Genomic DNA, 12576 nt, shown 5'->3' with positions numbered 1-12576 from the left:
CGAGGAAGTACGCCTACCATCTGGGCCACGTCGACTGGAATGTTGATAATTTGGCCGATAATTGCCAAATTACCTGTGGCATGTTAATGAAAATAGATTAGGATAATCATATATTTATTTGATGTAATAAATTTTTAAGTAAAATAACTTTTCCACAAAACTGCAGTATGCCGCAAACGACAAAACTGCATGAAACTGATCCTGGGAGACACCAGTCTTGTGGTGAGTGAGTCCAGCGGAGGCAATTTGGATGGAAACTTGGGATATGTAAAGCCATTTGATTGCGACAATGTAGGAATTTATCCGCGGTTCATGCTTGTTCGACACGTAGCACACGCCGAAAATCCTTCCAATCAGAACTCCCGATCAGCCCGATCGAAATTGGGTTTGTCTTGTGTTAAAAGCGAAGAAAATATGTTCGCCATCATCAGCGACAGCAGACACGTTTTCTTCAACGTCACCACGCTCATCATCGACATCTGCTCTTGCGGACTGCATCACAACATTTTCACCTGCGTCGGAATCTTCATGATCAGAGTTAACGACTGTATCAGCACGGATTAAGTTGAATTCTACTCGAAGAAATTGTAACACGGGAAGATTAATCCTTATTGACAGGCAGATATACATAATTGACAGATGCATTCGCATTTAAAATTACTGTACCAAGTACAATAAGACATGTAAAAACATAAAAGATTAAATGAAAAATTATAGCCAAGCGTACTATAAACAACAATAGCATAATAGTATAAAATTCAAGTAGCATGTGTTTAGGATATGTTTATACAAAACACACTATCTCAGCTCAAACTTCTCCCATGCAATATGATGGTTATGATAAGAACCAATTTGTTTTCCACAATACGCCTATCCAATCACAAGCAGCAACACAGCTTATGATTTGAACTTTGAAAAATATTTGTCTCGGCTCAATCTTCTCTCTTGTGAAATTATGATTCTGAAAAGAACCCATTTGTTTTCAGTAATGCACCTTCCCAATCACAAACAGCGACAAAACCGAAGCAGAATCTAGAGAAAATTTCATTTCATTGCTACTGACCCCAATGTCAGTCACTCGATAAGTTATCACTAAAACGCGATAGACACCATTCATGCGAATCAATTTTCGCAGCATCCCCCTCCGAAGAGCGCTTGCGCTGCTGCCGACGCCAAGCGATTATAATTTGCACTTTGAAGAAGTAAACTAAGAAGAAGAAGAAGAGCCCCTGGTTATGTACGAAAGCACTAGCATCGAACGAACGAAAGGCGGAGCAAGCAAGCCGATGCCAAGCGATTATAATTTGCACTTTGAAGAAGTAAAAGAAGAAGAAGAAGAAGAAGAAGAAGAAGAAGAAGAAGAAGAAGAAGAAGAAGAAGAAGAGGCCCTGGTTATGTACGAAAGCACTGGCATCGAACGAAAGAAAGGCGGAGCAAGCAAGCCGATGCCAATGATACGGCTCCCAAAGGGGCGGAGCCTCGGACTCCATGCAAACGTATTCTGACCAGCCGAAGTCTGGTTTTCTCGGAAAATCGGCAGGACAATTGCATCGCAGCGGCAACCAGACATCACCGGCGGTGGAAAGGCTGCGGAGAAGGCAACAGCAATGATGCTTGCTAAGAGCGGTGGCAGCAACGATAATTGCTACGAGCGGCGGAAGCAAGGCTCAGAGAAACATCATCATGGACGTCTCATCGAAGGCGTCGAGGATTATAAACAGCCTCGTAAACGACATCTTCGTGCGTGTCAAGCTGGCCAAGCCTGCCGTTTCGGAGGGTTTCAAAGTCGTCACCAAATAAGTCAGCTCCTAGTGAATGAACGAGGAAGTAGCTTTGCTTAAAACGGCCCTTTTCAGGGCCACAGTCCCACTCAAAGAGGAGAGGAATTTTCGTACCGCGCGCGCCTTGAAATCAAAATTTTGAAATGAATTTCCACTGCTGATGCCACTTTCAGCCAATTTATGATTTGCCGCTGGAACATGATAGACGTCATCCATTCTAATACATTGTTTTGCAACGTCTCCATGCAAGGAGGGCATGGGCTGCTACCGACAAAGAATTTTGGCCGTCCCCAAGTGATTATGATTTGCATTTATTGCAGATTTTTGTCTCGGCTCAACCTTCGATCGTGTAAAAAGATGATTTTGTTTCCAATGATGCGTCTTTCCAATAATAAACAGCAGGTATACCGAAGTCAGAATCTTGGGAAAATCTCATTTGACTGCTAACGCAACTCAATGATGTGAGACGTCATCATTGTTTACTTCCCACACTTTTACTGCTATCTATTCCAACTTTCTACCGTCGCCAAGCGGTTATGATGTGCACTTTGAAGAAAATATTTCGGCTCTACCTCTTTTGTGTACAATGATAGATTTGACAAGAATCGATTTTGATCCACAATGCGCCTTTCTAATCATTCATAGCAAACAAACGATAGTCCGCATCTTGCGTAAAAATTTCACTTTTCTGCTAAATAGCCATTATTAAAAAAACATTTTCAGTGGCGTCACTGGTATCCGGGGACCGTAATCGATGCCATTTTTGCAATCAACTCTTTCTTCTCATAAAATTTTGGTCCTGAGAAGAACCGATTTTCTTTCCAAAATGCGCCAAAAACGATTTTGATGTCTGTGCTTGCGATGCACATACGCGATTGGTTGGTTTACCGATTTTCAGTGCCTAGTAAAATTCAATTTTTCAATAGTTTAGCACCTTGAGTGCATTTTTTCGATAGTTGAGCAAAATCTTGAAGAGTTTGTCGATCGATTAACACCAAAATCCTTAAAATCTGTTGAATGACGGCTGAGTTATTAGCCCATACTTCCTGACCACTTTTCGTGACGGTCTCGGATTTAAAACTGCAGAATGACCCCTCTATGTTCCGGAAAGACGTAATCCTACGTCAAAATGCTTTTACCATTACCCTGAAAAAAATATTGATAATACATTTAACTCATTCGATTCTCGACTAATTTTAACAATCCACTTTTACCAGCTTTTCTAACAAACCTCATGACCTTGCTGAATGTCTTGAAACTCATCGTTGGGTGTGTCATACTTCATGATATCCCAAGCAGTACTGCAAAAAGTCGTGATTGTCATAAGACAGAGAGCAAAGCGCCTTTTTCTATCTCGGGCGACCAAATAAAATTATCTTGGGTCCTATGATCAATTTCGCATAAAAATCAGTCATGAGAGAAAGCTGTGCTTTGTTTTGAAATTATAATTTCTAAAATATTTGAATAGATATATGCAAATAATAATGACTAGTCGATAAATAAATCTTATTCCTTCAAATGGTAATAATCGCAACCATAGAACAGATGTTGCATACTTTCATACCCTGTCACGGATTAATTTACGTTTTTAGATTTTTGTAGCATACATGCATGCATTTTATCCTTCGCGTTTCTATAGAGATTTAAGGGGCAGATATGTAAACTATCATTGAAAATGAGAAATTGCAGTACTGATCCCGAGACATATTCGTTAGAGCATATGTTGAAGTTCCTAGATATTATTCGCAGCCTTAAAGATAATTGAAAACTATGGTTTTAATCTGGAAGATCGGGAAAAAGTAAAAACATAGAAAAATTTGTCTTCAAAACTATAAATATATAAATTTTATATCAAATATGTTCTAAGGTTCTAAAATGTTGCTCGTGATTCCTCAGAACACTATCAATACACTCAAATGTTTTTAGCACGATTTACGGCATGCTAGAAATCTGATTCTTCGGGAATCGTTGATCCTGGTCACATATTGGATGTTTTTTCAAAAACACTGTGTGACTAAGTTCAGACTGTACTTTAAATCGTTATTCCGAGAACAATGTTCATAAATGGCGCATCAAAACTAGGCCAAACGAATCTAATTTTGGATCATGTTTTATAAAGTTTACACGCACGTTAGTGTCAGCATGCAGACAAGTTCAAAGCATTGATCAAGCCCCGATATTGCACGATCAAACGAAGATCATGTTAATTTTAGAAGTATTCCGTTTAAAGCGTCTAATCACGCGATGTTGGATCTCGCCTAGCAATGATTAACCGGATTTCTACTGATACAGCTTTAATAGACGGTCCCCGCTAGATGCTCGCTGTAAAAACTGTAAAACTGTAAAAAAATCAACCCTTTTCTCGAAGGATGAAGATTTTTTTTTACATTTGGTGAGATCAAGTCAGCATTATTTCATATTATCTTTCGTTATATTTTTAAGTGTAGCTGTGGATGTCACTCATCCATTTGTCCAAAAAGCTTGGGATAGATTTTATTGAACATGTCTCACGAAATCATGAAGTTTGACACGTCACAAGATACGTTTCATATTACATGAAAAAGTGCTAGTTCCCCTGGGAAGCAAGATTCCAGATTCGTTTGAATATATTGGAAAAAAGAATACTAAAGGCAATGCTGTGTATGCACAAAAACAAGTCATGCATAAGACTTAGTAAAATTGGATTTCTTCTAACATTACACAGTTCAAATTTTTAAAATTACACGCTATGGAAATATTTGAACCCAAATATTTGTGTTCAATTTGTCTTTAATTTGACATGCACTCTTCATTGTACGCAATATTTTACGCAAGTTTTATATTTTGCACAAAATGTAATTCTGAAAAGTGACGGAGAAGTGAGTCGAATCGAATGGAGCCTTTTTGTTACATTATATATGCTGTAACATTTTTTATAATTTTATAGATATTTCCTCATGAAAAAAAATTTAGGTTTGTATACAAGATACGACCGCTCGACGTAAACTTGGAGAAACCAAGTATAGTACACTGAGCTCTATATAAAAAAGAAGGAACCATCCCACCGACACTACTACCAAGCTTTAGCAGCATCTCCCACTCTGCGCGGGAGTAAGGACCCCACTGTCTAGCAGCTGGAACCATCCCACCGACACTACTACCAAGCTTTAGCAGCATCTCCCACTCTGCGCGGGAGTAAGGACCCCACTGCACTGTCTAGCAGCTGGGCCACCCCATTTATATACCCCAGTTCAATAATTGATAATACCCTAAAAGTAGGCAATTACAAAGGATTGGAACGCGCTATATAAGGAATGCATGGTGCATGAAAAAACTTAAATTTTCAATAGTTTAGCGTTTATAATCAAAAGTTTCAATACTACTGGCAAATTGGTGGAGAGTTTGCGAATCGATTGATACATAAATCTTTAAAATCCATTGAAAGATAACAAACCTATTATTGTTACAAATCTTACATGATTTCGTGACGGTCCCCAATATTGAAGTTTTCATTTTACATCCTGTATTCCCTTCCCCTTAGACGTAGTTTACGTCAAAAATCACGAGTAAGGTTGAGTAAATCGTTAAAAGCTAAAGTTAAGAATCATATGGAAATTTCGCATGGGCAGTTAGCATATATCTCCAGTTAGTCTTGCGAGCAAAGGCGTAGGATTAGATGGAAAGCAGACCAAGTTCTAATTGGAAAGTAAAACCATAGAAGAAGGCACGATGTTTCTGGAAAGTAAATACATTTTCATGGAACATTTCTGGTTTGACTGACAGAGAATGATGGCGAATGGTTCGGAGAGTTTATGAAGACATGCTAAATAATTCTAAATTATATTAGGTTAAAGGCTAATTGGTCTAAGAATTTACGTACTTGAAAATCGTGATCCCATTTTATTGTGATAAAATTGAAATAGCCCACTTGATTTTATAACAATTAATTTTTATTTTTTCTAAATACGATGCGACTGTGACCATAATGTAAATAAATATCTTTAAACAATTGTGAATTTTGTTTTGCTTATTTTTGGTTTCAGTTCTAGTTTTTTCTTTTGCTTTTCTCGTACACAAAATGTACCGAAAGGCTTTATGTTCGCATCAAAAACAAACTCTTTATAGACGTATTGCATATCCATAGTTGCGCATAAGGTCTAGCTCATTTTTTCGTACTTACTCGTAACCGATGTATTCGCAACTTGTTTCCTGTTGAAAATTAACCAGATCGGACTATGGGCTCGAAAGTTATGGACTATTCCAATTTTTTAAAACGCACGAGAAAGGCACCATTATCGCTAGATTGTTTTAACATGTCTTTAACCATTGAACTTATTTTTAATTACTGGTTTTACAACACAGGAAAATCCAGCAATTCTCGTACAAAACAGTGCTTTTTGGGAAAAGTTTAGTTTCAAAAAAGAAAGAATCGCTAAAGCCAATAATATATGACGGGAACTGTCAATTGAACTATATTTGAACCAAAACTATTTCACAACACATCCTTTTACCAGTCTAATGCTGCGTACGAATCTAACTTGCATTCAACTTCACAACCGCAGGTCGCGCAACATATCGAGTTTCGATTTCTACTCACTTGAATTTTCTCCTCCAAGAATTTGTTTGTCTCTCGCATGGCGGAAAGCTCCTGGTTGAGCTTGAGAATGTCCAGATTAAGCTGGTGAATCGCAACTGGGCCAACATTTTCATCCGTACCGGTGGCACTGGAACCAGCACTTCCAGTTCGGTTGGATCGTTTCGGTGACGGTGCCGGGCTGGCCGCTGACGTTGGCACGTTGGTACCACTGTTGTGCCGTTTCTGGTGCGATAGCGCTTCCTGGAGTTTTTTACACTCCGTCTTGGTGCGCCGCAGGTCCGATTCGTTTTGCGCCCTAAAAAACAACAATAATGTTGAAATTTGTCAAATAAGTTGGATTGAAATTATGTACCTCAAAACGCGCACAGCATTGCGTTCCGAAGTTAAGTTCGACCGCAGTTCGTTGATTTCCAGCCTCATCTGTTCGTTCTGAGCAAGCAGCTTCTGAACCGTCAACGCATTGTGCGCATCACTGACCACCTGTTTCTTAGACCTTCCTGTACCTTTCTCACTGCCAGTGTGATGCGTTGACGGTTTTGTGACATCTGGTTTTGGAGGAATGGGTGGCTTGCTGGCCACTATTCTGCTGTCATTGTTCAGTGGATCCATCTTCATTCGCTTGTTACTTGAGCTTCCCGCGCTTACGCCCACCGTCATCGTAGACGGCTGGACATTTTCTTTGTCTTCGTGCTTCAAAACCGAAGCGTACGTTTCTTCCTGCGCTACATTACAATTGTTTTCTGGGTGACTTACTGAGGGCACTTTCTTCCTTTTGAGTGAATTTATTTCTTTGTCACTATCACACTTGATCACATTGGCACTTCTTTGGATTGCAATCACTTCCCCGGACTCCGAAGAGTCCTTCCTACTGTTCTCAGACATTTTGCTTTGATATTCACTTGCCTTCTGGCCACTCAGGTACAAGGTCACCTTTTCGCTTTCACTGCCACCACCCTCATTATGGGTTTCCGGGCAGTGACTTGAGTTTGTGTTCTGTTTCACTTTCATGCTCGATAAACCAGATGCACTGCTGGATATTCCGTTGTTTGTTTTTGGACGCTGTTGTTGCTTGTAGAGATCTTCACAGTCTGCCATTTCTTTTTGCGTTGCTGCTCGCTTCATGATCAGGTTTGAACATTTAATTTTAATTTTTACTTAATTAAAGTAGTTTCTAATGCTGCGTTTTTCCAATGTAAGACGTCACTCTTTTGGTTTGATAATTTGGCGATTTTTCAATCCTAGTCACAAAAATATCACAATCACATCATCAGCTTGGCGCGAATGGTAAAAATCAACTGAAGCGGTAATGTGCGCCGTAATGCTCAGTTGTGTTGGCGCCGGACGAAAGTGCAATCGGCTGGAACGAGAAGAATAAAATCGTTTCACATTAGTCTGCAGAAGAACCATATTTGGGTCACTCGAGTCATGTGTGATCTTGGCCAAGGGAAGTGAACTCTCCCAGAATAAGTAGGCACGAAATTAATATAAACGGAGTTGGCGCAAAACGGAGTTGAACGCAAAATGTTTTTAAAGAGACAAAATGTCAAACTAATCAGCTTCCGATACTTCGCCATACAGACCAGCCTCTTCATAGAACGTTGCTTTCGCTTCGGTATAACCATGATGTTATTATTGCTATTATTTAACTATAAGATTAATGAAAACTATGTTTGAATACTTCTTGCTATAGAGCAAAATATGAAAAGGGAGTAACAGCCAAAATGTATTCCTTCCGATTCTTTGTCTGCATACATATCAAGAAGGGGAACTTAAAAAAATAAATTTTGGCTGCTACACCCTTTTCAGATGTTGGTCTACATATGCATTAAATTATTAAATTTTTAGATTTTAAATTTTTTAATTTTGAAATTTTGAAATTTATAAATTTTTTAATCTTTATATGTATTTTTAAATTTTTAAAAAACTTTAAAAACAAAAAAATTAAAAGTTTAAAAATTAAAAAAATTAAAAATTCTATGTTTCAAAAATTTAAAAATTTAAAAATTGAAGAAAAAAATTAAAAATTTAAAAATTTAAAATTTAAAATTTAAAATTTAAAATTTAAAATTTAAAATTTAAAATTTAAAATTTAAAATTTAAAATTTAAAATTTAAAATTTAAAATTTAAAATTTAAAATTTAAAATTTAAAATTTAAAATTTAAAATTTAAAATTTAAAATTTAAAATTTAAAATTTAAAATTTAAAATTTAAAATTTAAAATTTAAAATTTAAAATTTAAAATTTAAAATTTAAAATTTAAAATTTAAAATTTAAAATTTAAAATTTAAAATTTAAAATTTAAAATTTAAAATTTAAAATTTAAAATTTAAAATTTAAAATTTAAAATTTAAAATTTAAAATTTAAAATTTAAAATTTAAAATTTAAAATTTAAAATTTAAAATTTAAAATTGAAAATTTAAAATTGAAAATTTAAAATTGAAAATTTAAAATTTAAAATTTAAAAACTTAAAAATTTAAAAACTTGAAGACTTAAAAATTCAAAAATTTAAAAATTTAAAAATTTAAAAATTTAAAATTAAAAATTTAAAAATTAAAAATTTAAAATTAAAAATTTAAAATTTTAAAATTTAAAATTTAAAAATTTAAAATTTAAAAATTTAAAATTTAAAGATTTAAAATTTAAAAATATAAAATCTAAAGATTTAAAAATTTAAAATTTAAAATTTTAAAATTAAAAAAAATAAAAATTTAAATATTTAAAAATTTTAAGTTTTAAAAATTAAAATTTAAAATTTAAAATTTATAAATTTAAAAATTTAAAATTTAAAATTCAAAATTTAAAAATTTAAAAATTTAAAATTTATAAATTTAAAATTTAAAAATTTAAAAATTCAAAATTTAAAATTTTAAATTTTAAAATTTTAAAATTTTAAATTTTGAAAATTTAAAATTTAAAATATAAAAATTTAAAATTTAAAAAGATTAAAATTTAAAAATTTAAAATTTAGAGATTTAAAATTTAAAATTTAAAAATTTAAATTTAAAAATTAATATTTAAAATTTAAAATTGAAAAAAAAATAAAATTTAAAAATTTTAAAATTTTAAAATTTTAAAATTTTTAAATTGTAAAATTTTAAAATTTTAAATTTTAAAAATTTTAAAATTTAAAAATATAAAAATTTAAAAATTTGAAAATTTGAAAATTTTAAAATTTTAAAATTTAAAAATTTTAAAATTCAAAATTTAAAAATTTAAAAATTTAAAGATTTAAAAATTTAAAAATTTAAAAATTTAAAAATTTAAAAATTTTAAAATTTAAAAACTTAAAAATTTTAAAACTTAAAAATTAAAAATTTTAGAATTTTAAAAATTTAAAATTTTAAAAACTCAAAAATTTAAAAATTTAAAAATAAAAAAATAAAAAAAAATAACAACTTTAAATTTTTAAATTTTTAAATTAAGAAACTTTTAAAAAAATTATTTAAATTTAATAAAATTTCAAAACTTTATATGTAAATGTAAATTTTATATGTAACAAACCTAATTTGATATTACATACGTAGGAAAGGTAAACAGAATATAATGGAAACAAAATTGTTCATAATTTGTTGAACAATTCAACCAGTTGACGTTTTGACGCCGCGTCACGTAATAACAGTGTATGGCGCGTCTCCATGCAATTTTTTGCATGACATCTCGTCGTCTAATGTGAATATGTGAAAAATATCGGGAGAGAGCAGTGAATGACGCGATAATAATTTATTTGTTAAGACTTTTATGGGTGTTTTTCTTGTCTTACATTTTATATTCTAAAATATGAACGATAGCCAATATTGTAGTACTATTGATGCGTTATAAGTTAATGAAAAACAAAAGGTGAATGAGGCTTCTGTAGAAAGAATTTGAAAATTTAGTCGAATGCCAACTGTACTGCTTCGACTTGTAGTATCAAACTGACGAAAAGCAAAAATACCAGTTCATGTGGATGCCCTTTTTCTTCTTTTCTATAACGTAAAGCAAAGAAAAACGACAGCTTTTGCAATGAACACCTCCATAATTCCCAGGAAATCAAAAAAAAACTCTTCCAACGACTCTATTCAAACGAAGGTGGAACCATTTGACCGCGCGCCATCATCGTGATCATCCCGGTTGGCGCAATGAAAGGCATTCATCGCGACCAATCTATCTCAATTCTGCACATACATATATCTTGCATGCGTGCTCAAGCAAAGAACGGTCGCACAGAGACAGTGCCTATTGAGTGCCCTTTCGGATGGAGCGGGGTTACAAGTGGGTAGACGTTAACTACTGGCTCAATCTCCATCAGATCACTACGAGGTCTATTGAAATTTTATTAACGTTTACTAATCATTGAAAGGGAAACCAGAAGGCCAGACGTCTTAAAGTGATTACTTCAAGTATGCACCATTATAATAAAAGCGATAACTATATGTATGAAAGCAATTAAGAAAACAGGAACTCTCTTGATATAGTAAATGTGTAGCAATAATATTTTTTATACTTAAGCTATTAAATTATAACATAGTTCCAAGTGCTTTCTTTTTTTATATTCCTGCAAAATACCCTAACAAGTGTCGATCGTGTAGACGTCACGTCTCATAAAGAAAGCCAAAGTTAAGTTTTTCTAATTGAAATCGCTTATCCTGAGTAAAAAAATGCCAGAGGATGAATTGAATGTTAGAAATGACTTCGTTTATTATACGCATTTCATCAACTATTCTCTTTAAACTAAATTAGAAAACAATCGAATGGAGTTCATAGCAGTGAAGTAATCCAAACACATTTTGAAATTTCGACGGTTTCGATAAAGGCATTATGTTTCTTTTTGATGAAAATAAATACTTGATATACAGATATGTAGCTTAAAAATGGATTTTAGTCTATTTTCGACTCAAATATTCCGACATTCCGGACATTCCGAAAACACGATTTTTTAAAGAAAATGGGATATAAACATATGAGCAAGATATACCACACGAGAAAGGGTTTTGCAGCCAAACCACGTGGTTTACGCTTCTCGTATTTGTTGACAGGAAAAGTGCTTAACAAATAATAGTCTGTGTGAAAAATACACATCGTAAAATTAATTAATGCAAAGAGATCTTTGATTGTTTTGTAGAATACTGGTGTCAGGTGATTTGTATTTTTTATGACAATTCAATTTCTAAAATTTGTAAGAAACCGAAAATTAATACCAGAGCTTTGGAATTCCCGATAGAACCTCCCAAATATATCACATTTCAAACAAACATGAACAACGATGAAAGAGGGGCAAAATCTCTACGAATCATAACAAAGCATGGATACAAGACTATCGTATTTATATAAAAGTTGAAAATTTAACTGATTCTGATAAGCGGCCCCACCAAGGGGGTAAAATGCTTCGTTCTCTTGTTCTTCTCTTTGTTCTTTGGGGACTATTTTATTTTCGCACAGCTGTGTAAAACAAGTTGGATTGCTACAAGCCTGCCACGGTTTTAGAGGAAGGAAGATACCTATCCATTAGTTCAATCGCCGTTTCGAGTCAGCGTTATCAGGCTCTACTAAAAGAGTAAAATGGTTGCCAGCCCTCGCTTTCACGATATTATGATATTCAACACAAGGTCCGTTAACATGCGGTCAGAATGTCATAATCAGGATCTGACTGGTATTGATCCTGATGTGCCAATTGGCATTCCCTAGGCTCCTGTGCACTTGAGGCGGCACACGGTCGCTTTGATAATGCCTGCTTGTGGACACATGCAGCTTTTTGTAGAGGTTTAACAGAGCCCATTTCTAAGCTGCACCACGTTCTAAGCAGGCCCTTCAACTCGCAGAGGTGGTGGGGAAGGGTCATAAAGCCATCGTCCCTGCTACCCCATACTGGATAGAGATGGCAGAGATAAAGACCACACCTCCTGAGAAATCCGCGGATATTTTAGCCAGGATCGTCGAAAGGTTGTTTCCGAAGCATGACTCACACGGACTGACCCGGTACACCGTACGAGTCGGTAGACGTGGTGCCGCTAATGACTTAAGATGGTCGATCATTTTCAAATTCAATATTGATCTTACTTTACAGGGTTTACTCCCTGTCGAATGAAAATTGTTGTGAGAAAATCGGTTAAGGACTACTGTATGAAAAGTTGTCTAATGTTTTTCTTACCTTTTGACCTTTACCTTACCATACACACTAGACTGGCCCAGGAAACAAAAAGTTGTCGAATTCCACGGGGCACCCCCTAGGATTGTGTC

General features: G+C 34.2%; 1 protein-coding gene across 4 annotated transcripts in view; it reads right to left on the bottom strand.

Annotated features, from left to right (window-relative positions):
• The window catches only part of LOC134222430 (putative leucine-rich repeat-containing protein DDB_G0290503), a 635851-nt gene that overhangs the window by 607060 nt on the left and 16215 nt on the right, over positions 1 to 12576 (bottom strand). For all 4 annotated transcript variants that reach the window (XR_009982421.1, XR_009982422.1, XM_062701581.1 and 1 more), the window contains exons 2-3: positions 6710 to 7714; positions 6358 to 6652 (exon numbers count right to left, since the gene is read on the bottom strand). Coding sequence is in view for 2 of the 4 variants with exons in the window: in XM_062701581.1 (XP_062557565.1) it covers positions 6358 to 6652; positions 6710 to 7479 (1065 nt within the window). In the remaining 2 variants the exon portion in view is untranslated. The remainder of the gene's footprint in view (positions 1 to 6357; positions 6653 to 6709; positions 7715 to 12576) is intronic.

This window comes from Armigeres subalbatus, chromosome 3, assembly GCF_024139115.2.
Source record: "Armigeres subalbatus isolate Guangzhou_Male chromosome 3, GZ_Asu_2, whole genome shotgun sequence".
Classification (NCBI taxonomy): Eukaryota; Metazoa; Arthropoda; class Insecta; order Diptera; family Culicidae; genus Armigeres; species Armigeres subalbatus.
The sequence above is the reverse complement of the archived record's forward strand: the minus strand, read 5'-3'. Positions and strand labels throughout refer to the sequence as shown.